The 19202-nt window shown below is 40.6% G+C and overlaps 1 protein-coding gene across 1 annotated transcript; it reads right to left on the bottom strand.

Moving 5' to 3' along the window:
- Positions 1–6998: 6998 nt before the first annotated feature.
- CA5A (carbonic anhydrase 5A) lies at positions 6999–19171 on the bottom strand. Its single transcript, XM_026857025.1, has 7 exons — positions 19118–19171; positions 17916–18165; positions 13750–13868; positions 11910–12005; positions 11685–11747; positions 9684–9839; positions 6999–7707 (listed from the first exon to the last, which is right to left on the bottom strand). Exons 1-7 carry the CDS (start codon positions 19169–19171, stop codon positions 7528–7530), a joined length of 918 nt encoding a protein of 305 aa, XP_026712826.1. The 3' UTR covers positions 6999–7527.
- Positions 19172–19202: the final 31 nt, after the last annotated feature.

The raw sequence follows: 19202 nt of genomic DNA, 5'->3' as shown, positions 1-19202 counted from the left end.
GCGCTCCACAGCCACCATGCAGCCGCGCCTTTTGTTCCGGCAGCGGTGGGCGGCGAGCGGCGAGCGCCTCCCGCCTAGGCGGGGAGCCTGGCCTCCTTTCCGGGAGGAGGAGGAGGAGGAGGAGGAAGGGGGGTGCAGCACTGTCCGCAGCTTGCATTTGCACCGGCGGATTTCTTCTGAGGTGCGGGCAGATCGCACCCCCCCTCCACCTTCCATCCCTGCGCCCTTGGGGGACAAAGGGTCCCCCACCGCCTCTGCCCCCCGCCCTGGGGTGCAGGGGGGCTCCACGCTGGCAGCAGCCCGGAGGGGAGGTTTGGTGCCAGTAATTCAGCCCAGACTGAGCCGTGTGTTCCTAAAAAGAAGGGGTCGGTGTGTGCCTGTGTGTGTAAACCTAAAGTTCAGCAAAACCTGGGTCTCCCCAGTTCTGATTTCAGTGCGCTTACCGCGCTGCTCCGTCTGACACACTCATGCAAGCATAGGCCAAGGCCCCAGTGCTGCATCGCCTGCATTTCTGCAGAGGCACTGCAGAAATCTGCCTGTCATTTTGGAGGCCAAAATCACCAAAATGGCTTATTTGCAAAAAGAAAAAAAAAAAAAATAAATTCCCCAATCTGGCAAGCGTGCAGGCAAAACGAGCAACTTCTATCACACTACTTCAGTGAAGACAGAGGTTTTGCATCCAAGGAGAGTTACTTGGATATTTCACACCAGTGCCTAAGGAGCCAATTCTTTAGCAAATTCAGACTGTCTTGTCCATGTGGGATGGGAGATGAGTTCAGAGGCTAAAGCCTGGAAGCCCCAATTCTCAGCAACAATCATTCCCGCTAAGAGGTGGAAGCGGTACCTTTGAGTTGCTATTTCTGAGCAAGTGAGTAGTTGGTGTCACACAAGAAGTCGTGCCCAAGCTCTGAAACCCAAGGGCGGTATCCATCCTCCCTGGACTATCCTTCTCCTCCTCACAAGTTTCACACATGCTTCAGCACAGGTAATAGAGTGGCTCAGGAGGTTTCCTGCAAGATACCTCAGAGAAACGTGAGATCTGCATTCTGAGGAAAAATGATATAGTTTAGTAACGTTTTCAGGTACCTGGCACTGGCATCATGACCACGTTCAACCATTTCAGAAATCCCGAGCAGCCCCTGGAAGCATTAGTCAGAACCTGACACCTAGTGGCCGTTGGCCACAATAGCCCAAAGGCTTGAAACTTGGGGCTGTTTCCCGATTTATATAAACATCCACATTTAGGAAGAAAGCTTAGACAAAAATTACCTTTGCCCCGAGCGTGTTTTTCTAAGTTTTCAAAGAGAAATGGGATCCCGAAAAGATTGCAAAGACTATGAAAATTAATTAAGAATAAACAGAAGAACATATTTATCACAGAATTTTCGTGAAACCCCAAAAGCTTTCCTTCAGCCTCCTATCTTAACATTATCCCCATCACAGAGGTTACAATCTAAACCTATTATTTCTCAAAGTAAGATTTACCAACAGTGATTTGTTACCGTATTTCATCCTTTATCCTAGGCAAAATGTTCACAGGACCATAAAATCAGAAAAAACCCAGGTGCCTGCAACATAAGGGACTGTCTCTGCCTTGGCCTCGCTACATCAGGATCCAGCAGAGAGGACTGGAATTGAAATAAGATGTATGCTTCAGATATTTTCAGATGAATGCTCAAACTCAGTTGCACAGATGGGTGAACAAAATCATTCATCAGTGGATTTACTTGACCAGTGCTCTAGACTAACTTCTTACCTTCAGACTAAATTAACTGCAGAAATTTCCATCAACTTTCACAAGAATAGGACCCAGTTATCATCTTCTTTCCCCATCCAATTGTCCCAAAAGAGAATTTCTTAATAGACTGGCAGCTAAGAATTTGCAGACTTCAGTCTCCGCTTTGACACCATTTCCATTTGGAAACTCTGGGATGGAGCAGCAGGGCAGCAGCAGCCACTGAAACTGCCATATTGAAGGTCAACCACATACTTGAGTGTCTTGCAAACTAATCAATCGGAGTGAATTCTGCAACTGTTTCTCCATTTCTGTTACCGAGAAAATACCTGCTCTGCAATCACGGTGTTAGGGTGTGTTCATATAGTGCTTTATATCTTCAAAGCGCTTCACAAATGCTAAGTATTATTATCAGTTCTGACCACGAACATTAACTCTCTTCAGGCCCCCAAGTTATTCTGCAGAATCTTTGAAGACTATTTGATTATACAATCAGTTCTCCATATGCTAATACTCAGGCACTTCAAGTTTGTCACATCAAAAAGAAAGATGGAAAGAATTATTTGTCAGAAAGACAAATAATTACCAGTATCAGAAGTAAATTGGCCATTTGTTAGAAGTAATGTGTATGTTCTTAACCATTTATCGGGAAAGCTGCCTTGATCAAAATAGGACAGCCTGCTGGAACCAAATAAGCCATTTCTTTAGCAAACACCTCAGCTATACTAACACAAGAGCTTATAAGGGTTTTTTTATGGAAGTGGTGGTAGCTTCTAGAACACTTAAGTAGTAATAACAGTGGAGCTGGCTTCACGCTTAACCCGTGACACTCTTCATATTGAAACAGCTTGCCTACCACTAAAGGTACCAAATAGAACAGTTTAGGATGCCTACAATTATTTTAGGGGGGGAATTCCTTAACCAAGAATGTAATATCTTACTTTTCCCATCAAAAGAAGTGGAAACTAGTTTGAATTAAATCAGCTAAGCATAACACAGCTGATATCTAGACTCCAAGCACGGCTAAGCAGTGAGACAGAGAAATCAACACCTATTTCACCTCAACAGCCAGTCTTTATCGATACAAGTATTTTATTTTACTCAAAGATTTTTTCAGGCTATTTGATAAGGTTCTTGTAGCCACAACCACTAATGTGAAACTCTTAAGAGTTACACCACACATCAGACCAACGCTCAGTTTTATCAAGACCAATTACACAACAGAAAAAGGAGCTTAGTTGACAGGTCGAGTTTAATGATCAGTGTCAAATCAAGTAGTTTAGAAAAGATCCTCAAAATTTGGAAGCCCATTTTAGATGACATGTCACGTCTAGCTGAATGTAACAAATAATTAGATATCCATCCATCAGTCCAGCAGCAACAGAGGGGTCATTGTTCTTTCATTCCAATTACAATACAGTTCAGCAGAGTCTTTCATAGCTTTTAAGTATCACAGAATGTCTGACATCTGATTAGACTCCACTCATAATGCACTGGTTCATTCTCAAAGGAGGAATTGTATTATTTTCTTGACAAAAAACCTACTTTTTAACTTGGAGAGCTTAATTACACAATGAGATACAGGCACAGGTTTCTCTGTTTCTTTATTGCATAGTCACACACTAATGTAACAGTTTAAAATCCAACAGCTAGAAGTTTCCTTACATCAGGTAAAAACTGAGGAAAAAGGCCCATATCCTAGGAGAACAAAAGGCATTCCCTGTTACATTCGTTGTCTGCAAAGACAATTATTTCAGTAAACTGCGATTAGGTAGATTACATCAAAATACACAATGTCACAACTGCCACAAAAACAAGACGCGCAAATTTAAAAAAAAAAGCAAAGATGTGCCAAGAAATACAAGTTAAAAAACATTCAAAATGAAGGCATTCAAATTTTAAAGCAAATACTATTGACTATGAGGTTGAGCAGAAAAAGGGAGCCTTCCTCAAAAGTAAGCAGTGCAGAATTCTAGTACTCTAAAAGTCAGTAGATTTTCATGAGATCAAAGCAATTTCCATTTCTGCAGCTTTTGAAGCCAAAAGATACACTTATGTCAGACTTACACCTGTCTGGTTCCAAAACACCAATGCAAGCCACTCGTGACAGAAGATGACAAAAGGACTGGTCAGGTATATGTGGTGCCGTACACCTGAAGTGCACCAGTGTGAAAGTCTTGGAATGTAGGAACATGGATCAAACATTCAAACACCAAAAAGAGTCGTTCCAGCTAAAAAGTCACCAAAAACAAGACTTCTGATAAGAGCAACATTTAACAGAAAGGCAGTTGGAAGTCAGACCAACACAGATGCAGTTCTATGCTCAAAACCCCTCTACTCCCTTTTCAGTAAGCTGACCCCAAAATTATTTGTATTAGTCTTTAATTCCTCATACTTATTGCCACAGGAATGCCTCCTAGTACAGCATTAATTAACAGAAGCTACTACACAAGGACAAACGCGTGCTTTGACCCTTTCATATTGTACCATCTAAAATAAGAGCCTAAAGATTCCTATGCAGACACCTTTCAGTTTAATTTAGTTGTGAAAAACAGCTACAAATACTAGCTCCAACAATCAAATCATTTCCCCCCCCACGCAACTGAGATAATAAGGCAAAAGAATTACATCCCATCTCCTGTTTTACATACATGTGCAGGCACAAAGAATTATTTTTCCTGAAGTTAGCTTCAAGAAAGGCCAATACAGTCATTGTAACATAAAAGTTTAAAAAACAAAACAAAACACAAATACCTTTCTGTTCATTTCCAGGCTTCCAATTTCAAGGACAACCTGCCCTGCAACTGAGATACTTCCTACCTTAACCAGAGATGCTAAAAGACTAACGTGTAAATGCAAGACTCAAAAAACCTAGCAAAATAATTGTAACAGGAAATCCCTGTAAAGCTTGTATTTGTAGCACAGTAAGTTTTTCTACGTGGACCCTGTCTCCAGATACTTGAAACAATCAGTGCTGAAATTAAAATGGATTCACTTTATGTCAGTACACTTAGATGTGATTTTATCTAAATACGTATGGAGTATAGCTTATTAACTGTACAACTGGGTAGTACACCTATTCTCTAACAAAACTTTCAGCACAGTACTTGAACAAAGTAAGTAAATATAAGAATTTTAAACAGATCATTGAAAAGACAATATTCAACAACATCTCTGATGAATGCATGGTGGTGAGCATGTTAAAAGGAGATTTACACACCTAGGAAGAAAATTTGGTGCAGTGAAGCAAACCTAACCATTGGGACTCAGTTGGGTATAAACATACTAACAGCATTATGAAGCACCTGAAGATTAAACATTTACACCACAGTAGTTCCCTAAGAAGAAAATATGTATTTTGTATTTGCATATGCTAGGAAAGCCATATGAACTAGTGAAACAAGTACAGAAAAACGTGGTGAAAACTACCAAGGTAACGAAGAAACTTTGAGCATTGCATGAAGGTTTATAAAAGACCAGTTCATATATGACAAGAGTCTTGATGCAGGCTGCTTACAGCTAGCTTAATGCTGCTGAGTCACCTGTACTTTTAAATGCAAAGGCAACATTAAGATGGCTTTATCTGACCTTTATTTATTTTAGATTAGTTTTTCCTAACTGCTAATAATGACAGCAGAATGCTACCAAAAGAATCTCAAAAATAGACAAGATATGTGCCAGTTCTGAATCACTTTCTTGGGATCCTCCTCAGAAAAATGTTTGCACGAACAGCACTGAACGAAAACCTCAAACTCAACAATGACCACGTCACGTACATTCAGGCAGAAAGTAAAATAATTCTTTTCCTATTGCTAGAACTGTAGATATCCCTTCCAAAATTTTTTTGGAATCTATCATTCTCTGGCAAAACCATCACTGATGTGACTCTGTAGGCCAGGAACATAGTAAATAAAAGTCTGTCTGATGACACCAAGGGCTGTATAGTTCAACTGAGATGGTATAGTTCAACCAAGTTGCTATAGATGGTGTAGTTCTACAGAGTTCAACCAAGATGGTAACTTTCAACTGAGCAGTAGGGCTTGGGAGAGGTAATGAAACCGAAGACACATACTGCACGTTGAATATACCACACAGTAAAAATAAATATATTACACTGGGATATAAGACAGTTTCTTACATTTACCATGTAGAGTTACTCTGAGGTTAAATAGCCACATTTCAAATTGCCAAGTGAGTAAGGCACAGCTGTTGCAAGATACCAACAGCCTGAGGTAGAGCTATTAGGGAAGCAAAGGCAAGACCTGGGCACTTAACTGGTTAAACAAGGATATTCAAATGCCTTAGAATCATCAGGGTCACACTAAAAAGTGTTAAAGTGCTTTTAAACTGAACATTTGGACTTAAAATGTACCTATTCTAAAAGTTCTGAACTTAGAATTGAGAAGCTTGTGTTCTGTCAGCAACCAGTGACCAGCAACCAAGTAGTGTCTGTTCTCCACATCACGAATTCACAGACAGACCTGCTCCTCATCAGAAAATCTGACCGTACATTTGGTACATTAATTTCATGCACAGGCACACTGTTAAATACAGTAAAGAATAAAAAGCCAGTAAAAAAGGTGCTTGAGAGAAAATTATGGCTAGTAGTAGTATGCTTCAGAGGTAGATAATACTTGTGGCAATTGGACCGTAACTCTAGGATAGGGCTCCACAGCTGGCAGTGTCTGGGCCACAAATAAATTTCAATCACCACTTAACTTACTTATCGTAAGGTGCTATAAATACAGTCTGGTCCCCAGTTGTCCTGAAGCTAGACAACTCTTTTTATAAGAAAAGTACTTCTTAAGACAAAACTTTGAAGAGAGTGCACTGGTGCTCTATGAGTTACTGAAAAAAATTCTTTAAAGTGTCCGAGTGCTGCATTCTGTCAATACTCTTCCAGCACTGGATTATGTTTCAAATATTACACACACACACCCCAGTCCCATTGGGAGGGTCAACTGGGGCTTATCTAATTTTGCTTTCCTTTGATGTAATCAGTTTTCCTGGGATCAATTGGACATTTTTGCCTAATTTGCTGCTCTTGCCAATTTTGAGATACTGGTGAATTCTCTTCTGTTCTCTTCTCCTGGTACATTATTAATACACAAAAGTAAAACCTGCCAAAGCTAAAAGCTTCTACATTTGTTATAAGGTTTTAGAAAAAGTCTTCTGGCTTGCAGTGTAGATAGAGTGGACATTCTGTGGCATCCAGATCAAACAGTCAATAAAATGGGTTAGATTCTATAAATAATTTTTTTCTCTTTTCCTCTTGTTATCCTAAGGAAGAAGATAAAATGTCTCTGTATATGTAACTAGAGAAGCTAGTTCTCTTCCCAAATCTCCAAAACAATTCCACAAAAGGACCTGATCAGTATTAATACTTTCCACTTCTTCACACTTCCTGCTTGCTAACATGTTTTCAGATGGGATTATTAATCATGCAAAGCACGGAAAGAGCACTTGAAGAGACACAGAACAACTCAGCAAAGAGGCAGGGGAAGATATCTCCTGCCCTTATTTTTACTTTTAACTGCCAAAATAATTCCTTGTTGATCCCTACTCTAAAGCATGTCAGTTTGTTAAGGGTTAATATTATTTAATTCTTAAAAAATGCAAAACTAAGAAAACCCCACAGCTTCTCTACTGAGGGCCAAATGGCACTTAACAGCACTGAAATCGTCTGGCTGTGAAACTATACGGCATACACACACTGCAGAAAAAGGAAAAATAAAAAAATGACGACAGTTATATCCAGGTATTGCAGTCTGGACTGACATTTCATGGGCCATCTACGGCCTGATCTGCTCAGCATGGTCCTTGGGCTGTAGTTCAGCATTCAAGAGATGCCTGCTCTGGAAGGATGAACGGACGGTGCGGTTCATTAATGGCTGAAGAGGGCGAAAGTTGTCTACCATTCTCTTCTCTTCTTCACCATCTGAAGTAAAGAGCAGCATCCGAAATGCCTCCAGCTGAGAACGAGAAACGTCCAGTTTTGTGACTTTACTAACTGGAGAATTATTGGAGTTTATGATAAAACACAATCATTCATGCTTGGGAAAAAAAAAAATAAATCAAAGGTACTCTTGCGTTTGCATGCTGAGAAATGTTAGCACGAACTTCTGGCACTTCTTTGTCACCTGCTGGTGAAGATTACACCATCATCCATATTGATGCAGAAGATGAATTGTCAGTCATCTGCCATCTTTAGGCAAATTATCTCTCAAATGTGGCATGTCTGAGACAGAACCGATTCCTGTTCAAATACTGGAACATATGCCATCTTTAAATAAACCTCTCCAACCTTCTTAATTTACACCCTTCCTGGAGTTCTGCTATCTCATACAGACGTGCATATGCTGGCACCCAGAAAAGAGGGAACCTCAACAAGCAACAATCTACATAGTTGTTGTTCTTGGTGGTTTATAACTGAGGATTAAAATAAAGCATGCAGCAGATCATCTTTTAATGCTCACAAGGGCATTACAATGTTAAGTAAACTATGAGCCTTTCTATGCCATCAATGAATTAGAATAAAGAGCCAAGAGAAGGAAAGAAAAAAGATAAAAAGTTTCAACTGAAAAGAAGAATGATAGACGATGCATTCCGTTCTCTCTGCTCTGCTAACAATCTTCAGTTCTTCCCCTCCTGTTCCTTTATGTAAACCAAAACATTAAGATCATGGACATGCCTGTTCTTCGGAGTTAGTGTTCATTTGGAGCGTGACTTTCTAGAGGGACTAGCTCCATGCAAAAGTTGTATTAAAAAATAATAAAAATCACTATTTTGCCTCATGCTGTTGGACTCACGCTTCATCATTAATCGAAGCCACAGAAACCAGGGACAGTGCACAGATAACTTTCAGTGCCTCTTAAACCATGAAAAAACGTAGATTTTGGGGGGATTCTTCATTTTTACTTGCTTGGCAACAATCTCCAAGACTTGTCCTCTGCTCCTCAAAGCACTCCGCTTCTTTCAATAGACAAAAAAAACCCTGAAAACTTCCAACAAAAACCACGGTTGTAGTACAATTTCAGTAAGTCCTCCTTCTGCCTGTTTTCTATTCGTCTCTACATTTACTTCAAACCAAGGAATAACATCACACTGACAGGTGAAGTACTAAAATTAAAAGCAGTAGAGCGCATATGGCGACAAGTGAGGGTTGTTCTCAGAACAGACTATTGACCAAGAACTCCTCCACTTGAAATAACTTCTGTAACACAAACAGTTGCTGTAACCTTTGTTCGTCTGTCCTTTTTAAGGGGGAATGAAGGAAAAAAAAAAAAAAAAGAAAAGGAATTCAAGGACGGTACAGCCAAATATAGAGTAAACATGCCTACAAAAGCAAAGCAGAAAACCCAACAGGGACTTGCTCTATCTCTGGCCATCAGAATGGCATGTGAAGGACTCGGAGCCACCCACCACCCCTTCTGCACCTCCCGAGTCTGCCCAGGGGAAGAACAGAGGATTGGCCCTCGCAGCCTCTGCAAGGCTTCTGTCCAAATGCACACAGCTATCAAGAACATGCACAAAAGGTCAGGGTGGGGAATTTAACAAAACGTGCCCGTTCTCCTCCTGCCCTGCCACAAGAAGGGCTGCATCCTGGTAAGGAGAACAAAATTATGCAGTGTTGCAATAAGTAGCTTTTGAAGTTTTCAAGGGGCTTCCAGCATAAAGGCATTGTTTATCAAAGATTAAGATAAAGCTCTATGAGAAAGCTGGAGAAGCATCTTTAACTGCCCACTGAAGAGGTCTTAAATCTTTCAGTATTAGCTGTTGTTACTGTCAGGATACCTCCCCAAAGAAATCCTGGGTGTGAAGCAGCCACCCATCTCAGCGTATTCACAGAGAATTACTGGTAAGCAACTACCGCTGTGCACCTTCCCCTTCATGGCAGCAGGCAGTCAAACATGTACGGTATGATTTGAAACGTGAGCAGGAGATTTACCTGATTCTCATCAACCTCTATTGGCTGCTTCTTAATAATCCATGTGACCGATTCAGTAAGTGGGGGCGTAGTCAAAGAGCCCGCATAGGTCCAATAATCAGGGCATGAAGGTATCAAACAGGAGGGATCAAAGACATCAAACTCGATAACAGCGTCCTAAACGTCAGAAAGCCATTATTTTAAAAATTGTATCTTGGGAAAAAAAAATTACAGAAGACTTTAAAAGATTTTAACAATCTTAAATACTGTACATGTTATGTATGCATATGCAAAATTAGGTATTGCGAATATTAATAATGATCTACGTAACGTAATAATTTAAAACCCCATAAACTCGTAGAAAAGACAGTAAACTGGGTTTGAGGCGTAAGAAGCAGCTAGTGTGCAGACAAAGTTTAAATATTTCTGTTGTCTCCACAAGCCATTATGAATTCAGTGCATAAAAAATAAGGAGTGTGAAGGAGCAACTGACTACGTCTTTGTGGGAGCTAGAAGCAAACAGGAAAAAGAAAGAAGTAGTGGTGGAATAAATTCAGGTGTTCTGACAGATACACTTAATCGACAGCAACCGATAGTGCTTTTACTTTTCACCATGTGATTTTAGGCAGTGGGGAGAGGGAAGACGACTGAAGTTTTATTTAAATCATATCAAATATTCATGTCTCCAGAATGTGCACTCCCACAAGTGAGATACCAGACAGCATGTAGGAGCTTCAGAGCCCATGATTTTCTACACAAACATTTTACTCCTGGGGTATTTCCAGGATATACTGGCAAGGCAGGAAAGGAAGAGGCTGGATCAGTTCTCCACTGGGAATGAGAAATATTACAATAAAGAATCTTTCAAAAATAGGGGCTAGAAATTCTAGATGAGAGAGAGCTTTCACCCTTCAAGTGAGAGAGAAAGGTGCTTGGACACCAGAACGGACATTATCTGACCTTCCTCTCCCTCCTCACCAGGGTGATGTTCCTTGGGGTTTGGTGCTTAAGTCAGTGTTAACACTGGCAAGGCAACAAAGGCTTTCAAACGTTTTAAACCAAGTGCAGATGAGTTGTTCGGTGGCTGACACCCTTTGGAAAGAGATACCTTCAGAGCAGCCCACATGTGGCTTGATGAGCCTAATGTTTGATACTTTTTTTTTTTTTAAAGATCTTGACTTAGTTTCTTTCAAATTCATCTGCTGTAAAATATTATATTCTCATAATGGATGTATATTCACAGATTTTGTAGGTCTTTTGGCACTGAACTGACTTGTTTGGCATTTATCTGGCAGAATTTTCACTGCACTGCCATAAATATTTGTTTTATTTGGATAAAAATAATCCTTACTGCGATAAATAATGGCACAGTGATTCAGCTGGGTGTGCTTACATGCCAGTAAAATTCTTAATGTGTATTTTTTGTGTGTACTTTCAAAAAGGAACGGGCACCTGGAGGAGCACGAGCTGCTTCTGAACACTATCAGAGACGCAGCACTCCCTCTCCTGGCAGAAGTGAGAAATCAGCTATGAAGAAAGTCCCATTCCCCTAGCAGAAAATTTGAGTGTTTAAAAGGAAAAGCAAACAATAATCTCCTCCTCAAAGATCAGACAAAAATCAGAAATCCTTAATTCCGCAAGAAATAAACTGCCACTTTACACAGCAGAGAAAGTTCTTTCCAGTTAAACAACACACGGAAACTAATCCTGTGGCAGCTGTTTTCATAGAAGTGGAAAGGCAGGCTTAAACATGTGTGTGTCCTTCTAAGGGGATACCATCTCAAAAGCATTTTTTCTTAAAGCAAGAGGTTTGGAAAGCTTAAAGTATACAAGTCCTCCTTAAAAATTAGCTTCCCTGCCTCGGGCATAATCAACAATTCACCCAAGGTGTCAATCAGGCTCCCTGCTGACATTTAAGGAAGTATTTATTAGTGTTTTGCTATTCTCAAAAGTTTTCTTTATGCTGAATGACTGCATCAGCTATTCTGAGTGATAAGTGGTGGGACACTTAAAAATACTCACCTTGTGTTTAATTGCTGGCAAAGCATCAACCAGCATCTGCAGCCCTTCGTGATGTGCTCCTAGCTGCGGAAGATGGGTAGGGGTTAGCCAATCATTAAACTGACATTCTGCGTTTCTACCCTAATTAGTATTTTTTGAAAACAACACCAATCTAGAGGTATTTTGTCTTAATTTGGTTTTAACAAAATGAAAATAAAAAGGCGTCATTACACAAAGTGAAGTTACCTTTAAAAACACTCCAATAACAGCTAAGCCGTTACCTTCCATCACAGCTTCTTCAAAAGTTGGGTACACAACAGCATTCCAGTGTACTAAATGCAACTGAAATAGGAATGAATGAGAAATCAACACACGCACAGAGCACAGCAATGACAGCAAGACACTTGATCTTTGCTACATTTGGTCCTTGGCAATTTGAGACACTGCAGCAAGTTACCCCCGAAATCACACACCACAAAAATGAGGACCTAAAGTTAATGGAAAATAATGGTACTTCCTTTTTTTTTTTTTTTTTTTCCTTCCTTCTCCCTTTTTTAAACAGTAGTCAGAGACCCATAAACTGCATTTCAAACATATGAAAGAGACTTTGTCTGTGCGAGACTGATTACAGGAATGCTAGTTAAAGGCACAAAAACCCTGTAGTATACCTGGAACTGAAGGACTTTTCCATCTCTTAATAGGCAGAACACAGCATGCTGTTCTGCTAAGAAATATTCTCCTGCACACGACATAAGCTTTCTCTGCATTGCTTACAGGCCAATACAAGCATTCCACTGAGGGGTTTTGTGCATTAAATAGACAGCCAGCACCAGTCCCAAAACTTAAGTCATACAGTCTTGCTGTTAATAAGTATCTTGCCAAGCTGATAGGCATCATTACGAACACCTTAACAGGAGATAAACATCTTCTCAAAATAAGCAGTAATATTTTTTCAAATTATTCATCATTGGCATATAACTGTGTTTATACCTGCCATACCTTCCTCTCTGAGCAACTTAATCTTTATTTTTCCCTGTTGGCTCCATCCTGTTTAATGACTCTCACCCTACCTTAGCAGTTACTTAATCACAAGTTTTGTTATTTTAATAATTGCTTAAGAGTTGAAAACAGAAAATAAAGTGATCATGATAACCACACTATATTACCATAGAACTTTGCTGTACACAATTCTAATGACTTCAGAAAAACAACCAAAAATTGTTGATAACTGTAATAAACTTTTTAACATTAGCCAAGGCTCTGGGGTCACACACACGAGACAGTTACTGTATATAAAGTAAGCAGGGCCAGGCTTCCCGAGTTACAGGTATGGGTGTCAGAATTAAACAATCTTCCATTCTCTCCTTAAATTTTTTTTTTTTGAAAGAGCATTTAGCATGTGCCTTGTTTCTCTGCAAGAGTTTAGTAGTAATAAACAAAGTGATTTCAAAGCAGTAAGGATTGGGAGATTTGGAGGTCCGGTGAAGACAGGAGCTGAGATGCAGCACATGCGCTGTACTCGCAAGAAAACAGACCCTACACCTCACGTGAACTCTTTGCTTACTGCAGCTCACAGCTAAAGCACTTATATTTTTTAAAATTAAGATCTGAGCTTGCAAATTTACTTCAGTATTTGCTGCCCAACTGGTCTGTGCCACATTAGCTGGGAGTTCCTCAAGACCTGACTGCCCTCAGTCTGCTTTTTGTCTCAGCCTTTCCCCCTCAGAAGGAAGGACAAGCAGAGTTGTGCCACTCCACGCAGACAGAGCTGGAATAACAACGGCACTTTGCCGCCTGCCATTGGTTTGTCTGGCAGCTATCCCTGGGGACCTTCAGGGAGAAGAAAACATTCCTGAAACTTTCAGTAATGGGGCCAACGTTCAATTTTAAGACTGTGTTCTTCTCCAGAAAACACAGGGAGCGTCAACTTACTAATAAAACAGTACATGTGCTGTGGCACCTACCAGGTCTGATCCTTAACAGTAAGCTGCAATTTTTCAAATTGGGAGTTTTCTGACAGGCAGTATAATCACAGACAGCCTCCCGTCCCCACAAGTATCTGCATTGCTCAGCATTTATCTCATACCTCTGCAGGGTAAAATTTACTGTCAACCGTGTGCTCCGAACCCCACTCGTTTATAGCTCCCCAGTGGAAGTGGAACTGCTTGAGCCTGTACTGGTTTTCCAAGGGACCTCCAACGATTACTAAAAAACAAAACAAGACACACATATTGATAAACATAACTTAGAATCATCCAGACAAGTAATACAGCAAGATCCTCTTTGAAATAAATTTGCCCAGAAAAGAAAATCAGAGGAACAAGTACCTTAACGGAAACAGTCCCTTATTGCTTGGCTACTTTTACACTTCACTTTGTTATGACAAAATTGTTCAAGCAAACACATGACTGTTCTTTCCCTGCAGTCCGAATCAGCTCTATCAAATTGAAGATAAGCTATCTTCAATTCCATCTGCCTTCAAGGGAATTTTTTTGCCAGTTCACATCAAGATTGGCAGAGTCATGGCGATTACATGATCCCTTCCACACTCTCCTCTCTGAGCAGGCATGTGAGAACTGCCTTACCAGAAGAAACATGTATGATGACAAAGCAATGAATGCATCTATTAAATGACATCCCAGCGAAGCCTCAATAGCTATGAGAAATACTGAAATCTCCCGTGACAACAGAAGACTTCAAAAATCCAATTTTGCCAGAAAAATCAGTACCTTGTGTCAAATGTTCAATTCTGCTTTTTTTTAAAGTTACAAAACTCCAAAGATATTATTCTGCTTCAATGCAGCTTTCAGACCGCCTAACCAATGTTATAAGATTTCCTGCACAGCCAGAAATATTCTAATATTGTGCCTACTGTGTTCAAACTACACTCCACAAAGTACCTAAACATACAGCCCGCCTATGGGTAAGATTCTGAGTTGCTGGAAAACTTTAGTGCCCTTTTTAGCCATGAGTAAAGGTAAGCATTCAGTCTGCTCTCCTGATTTCAGAAGGCCTCTCATCATTTTGCAAACACACGCATGAAAAAGTCTATGCCTAGTTTTCTGTGAACTGTTAGGTTTTACTCATTTCCTCCTAACTGACCCAGAGATATCCTGAAAAGTCTTCTTAGACACCCTGAAGAGTCTTCTTGCTAGTTATCATAGTATCTGGTAAATGAGAGACCATAATTCCTTCCAGAGGGCTAACTGCAAACATTTGCTGATTTTTACTTAACTGTACCTCATGGTTAAATTTTAGAACAGCCCACTGTATAAAGTACATAATCCCAACACTACTTCTGAAAATAAGTTAATCGCTTTAATGCTAAGGAGAAAACAATGAGAAGCATTAAGAGCTTTTCTTATCCTTATTTTTTTTTTTCCTGAAAGCCAGCCAGTGGTTTTGAAATTCTAACTAGATAGGCCTGCCTGTGATAAGAGTAAGCTAAAACGAGCTATGCAAATTGATGCAAATTAATATTTAATTAATTTCATCCATTGCTGCTGAGCTCTTAGCATAAATGCAATACTGACCACTAAAAAAAAAAAAATCACGATGGAGAAAGGTAACTTTCAGAGATGGGATGAAGACGTGGCCCACACTGCCAGCCAGATCTTTCAGAATTAAAGTTTCTGCGCTGTAACATTATCCATTCCTGAGTATGTGATGAGGCAAACCTGCAAGGGACTGTATTCATGTTAATATTCACTTGAATGTTTGCCTGATGGGTAAAGTTAGGTACAGACGCACATAGGTAGACAATCAAGGTCCTATAGCAGACACTAAAAAGTGACAGGAAGCAAACAGGAACTTCCAGCCCCTTTAAAAGCATTTTTGCCATTTCATTTCCTCTCAGTTACCAGTCTTGATAATTGCAAAACAAAACAGAAGTTTAAAGGAACTTCAATAACAATCAGGGAAAAGAATCATCCTCAGCTTTTTCCTGTAGCCCTAGCTCTGTTTCAGTCTCATTTCCTTGCAGCAGATGGCATTGATGCACACAGAAAGGACCACGCTCTGTATGTACTTCCCCACACCCTCTTTCCTCTTCCTCCTCCTGTTCTGCTCATAAACAAACACCCCATGGCAGCACTACCGTCATCTTTTGCCCAAGTCTTGTTCTGCCTCATCTCAGGGGTTGGGCATTTTTTGTCTATCCTTGATACACGTTTCATTTTGGTTTTCATCTTTGTTTTTAAAGCCTGCTTTTAAACTTTGTTGCTTTTTTTGTTTGTTTATTCATAAGCTTATTGTTAGACAGAAGCTGGCAGAAAGAAAAACCAGAAACAGCAACAGTGAAGAGAGAAGGTGGGGGAGAGAGGCAGGCACTTGAAAACCTGGCCATTTATACAGCAGCATCCTGTGGTCTGTTGGTTCTCAGTCTTATCATTTTGGAGACTTGTCACTGTTTAATGCCATCCTCCACCAGTCATCATCACCCTTCACTGATTTTTAATTCATTTGAGGAAGATGCTGATGATGAGAAGGCTGCCATCCAGAAAGAGGCAGCAAGAATGCTCTCATTTACGATTTATGTCAAGTATTCAGTCTTACCTGTGAGGCAGATAAGACCTTTCAGAGCTGAATAGTCAGCTGCTGACAGGCCAGCACCTCTCTGACAGTCCTGATGATTTCATGCTTGCCTCTGTGTCCCAAAAACTGTCCCTGTGTATGTAAATGTCGTGTATTTCTTAACCTCCTGCAGGCAATTCCCCTCCATTACATCAATTCTTGCAGGAAAAAAAACTGACTTTGTTATCCATTGAACTTCAAATCATTACACTTTCCAGAAACACGAGAAATAGCAGGGTATGGCTGTATAAAGTAAAAGACTGTTAAATCAAAAAGCAAGAGCAATCTGAAGTTAGTAAGCTAAAATCACTGATGAGCTAACCAGTGATGTCTTCATCTTAGTATCTCCTCTAACCCCACCTCACTAATGCAATAGCAGTTTGTACTGTAAAAACAGAAGGGCACTACTAGGTTTCTTCTGACACATCACAGTGCTCAAATGAACAAGGGCAAGAATATTCTCCAATTGGAAACTAATATGCTGGGTAAACAGTTATAAACAATAAAAAAAAAAGGAAGAAGAAGAACAACAACAAAAAGAGAACGTCACACAAGCCCCTGAGAGCTCCATGCATTCTCCCACTACCATTTCTGCTGCACTGTTTTAATCAGCCTCTTTCCAAACACGAACCAAAATACTGGTATTGTGGAGACAAAGCTTTTTTTTTTTTTTAACATGCTGAAAGCTTCCTTCCCGAGAACATGACTAAAATCCTTACCAAGTTCTCACATCTCTCAAGGTAAGCAGTCACTTTAAATGTATGGGACTCTAATCAAACAGGCTCAAACTTGTCCAGGGTCACTCAATTTTTCCCTCCGGGAGAAGCTGAGTAATCAACATGAATCATGTGCTTCACAATATCCCTGACCAACTGCTACCAGCTCACCTACCTTTACGAAATTTCTTCTTTATACATACCAGCAACATCCTTTGGTAAAGTCAACTTTTAAAAGGAACAACAGAGAAAATCTGGAATTTGGTAGCAATATCTTGAATTTAAATCACTTGACTCTTGTGGGGCACTTAAAAAAACACAGCTGCTCAGGTCAGCGTGCTTATTCACAACAAATTGCTGGAATACATAACTGGATTTCTCATGCACAAACTCCTGATTATACTAAAACAACAGGGACACATTCACCTGCTGCCTACAGTAGCAGCTCAGTATTGTTCAATGCTCCAAATATTTATTGAGATAAGTATATATGCTTTCCAACTGAAAGTCATTTTGGTGCTGATTATTTCAAATGCATTAAATACATCTGTTAACGCCACAAAAGAGGTAACTGGCAGATTACTTTAATAAAGTGTAATGATGGAACCTCATTTAAAGTTAAATACATATGGCTGAAAATTAGCTCATGTAGGCAAAGCTGTGATGTTATGAGACCTTATGAGATTGTGATATTACGAGATATTAGGAGGCAGGATGCTAAGGTTTGTGCAGTAAAAATGAATTTCCACCTACAACAGAGGATTTGTGCACATGCCCATGGTAATAAATACATGGTAAAAGTGAGGCCTATGTAGAACTCTGCATTTAGCTAAAGCGTTCTTCTACTGTGCATTCATCTGCTACATTTGTGTTGCTATTGAACCTGAGGTTTTACAGCATGCAAATATTTCTCCTCTCTAAGCATTAATAATACATTACACAGATTTTTCTGAGTTTTGCTTACTTGATCTATCAGCAGAATCATCAAATTCAACCAGGAATGAATATCCATTGTTCCAGATGTGAAGACAGGTTGTTGGGTCGTAGCTGATTTTCAGAGGCTTCAGAAAAGGGTCATAAACACTGTCTCTCCACTGGATGTTGATAGGAGACTGCCGGGTGCCCCCAGGAATTGTAAGTGGACTCTGCCAAAGCGGATGCACTGGAAGACGATGAAGAGAGTCAGGCTCTAATGCACGATACAGAACTTCCAACTGAACACTTCAGAACCCTCTGGCAAGAGAGGATGCTTTGGCATATTGGCTCCAAAAGCTAATTCAAGTCAGCTGATGCACAGGAAAGTAAAATAATAACACATTCCAGTTACATGACTCAGAGCTACGCAGGAAGGGCAGTAATTTGACTTGCAACTGTGTTGTTACCTTTCCCTGTTCGCAAAATGCTCTGCAAATAAACTGCCCCCCTTATTTGTCAGAAAATGGTTTTCCTTTTATTGCCAATCGATTTTAAGGTGGCTTTAGTTTTACAAGTTTGCCAGAGCCTCACCACTTCAGATTTCCTTATAAGACAGAACCATCAGCTGACGCCAGATCGCACCAGACACGGGGTAACTCCCACCGCAAAGTAAAAACATTCTCTTGAAGGTGCCAGTCTTTCACCTACGTGTGCTTATGGGTTACACCCCTGCCAAGGGTGTAGTGCTCCTGCCACCCATACCAATATTGGCCAACGCTGCTTTACACAGTGGGGACCTGCAGCTGATCCCCACGCCGGTAAAATCCTCAACTACCAACTTTGGAAAAAAAAAAAAAAAAAAAAAAATCAAACTGAGACCTGTGTGGATTTGGGGAGCACTTGCTCCCCACACGGAATTTTTTTGTCCCCTGTCCATGCGCTGAGCCCAAACCTGAGAGGCTCTAAGCACTGCATTACTGGCTACTTCATTAGGTAAAATTACTCGTGGTCTTGCGAAAGGAAAAATAAAATGAAACCTTTTAACAAACCCTTGGCATGAGTTTAACCACCATCCCCCTCAGCAAGGGGCAAACTTTATCGGCCCGCACAAGGTCACCGCGCACGGGTAAGGGGGAGGCGGAGAGCAAAATATTCTCCAGCAGTGCCACTGTTGTTATCGTTACAGCCAGCTCATGACGTTTCGGAGGAACACCAGCCTGAACCTGGCGGCGCCGCCTCTTCCACCCAAACTCTGGAAGCACCCGCAGCCCCCTCGGCCCGGGGAGGGGCGGGAAGCGGCGCCATGGCGCGGGAAGCGCGGTGACCTGCTCGCCTC

Source organism: Athene cunicularia, assembly GCF_003259725.1.
Source record: "Athene cunicularia isolate RWA chromosome 11 unlocalized genomic scaffold, athCun1 chr11_part2, whole genome shotgun sequence".
NCBI classification, from domain to species: domain Eukaryota; kingdom Metazoa; phylum Chordata; class Aves; order Strigiformes; family Strigidae; genus Athene; species Athene cunicularia.
This window is presented reverse-complemented; position numbering and strand designations above follow the sequence as displayed.

Bases quoted from the DNA above. Each gene is read 5' to 3' on its own strand.
- CA5A (XM_026857025.1), bottom strand. From the start codon at position 19,171: ATGGCGCCGCTTCCCGCCCCTCCCCGGGCCGAGGGGGCTGCGGGTGCT. The intron at 12,006-13,749 runs GTATGAGATAAA...TTCCTATTTCAG, and splicing joins GTAAATTTTACCCTGCAGAG to TTGCATTTAGTACACTGGAA. The intron at 11,748-11,909 runs GTAACTTCACTT...CATCTTCCGCAG, and splicing joins TTATTGGAGTGTTTTTAAAG to CTAGGAGCACATCACGAAGG.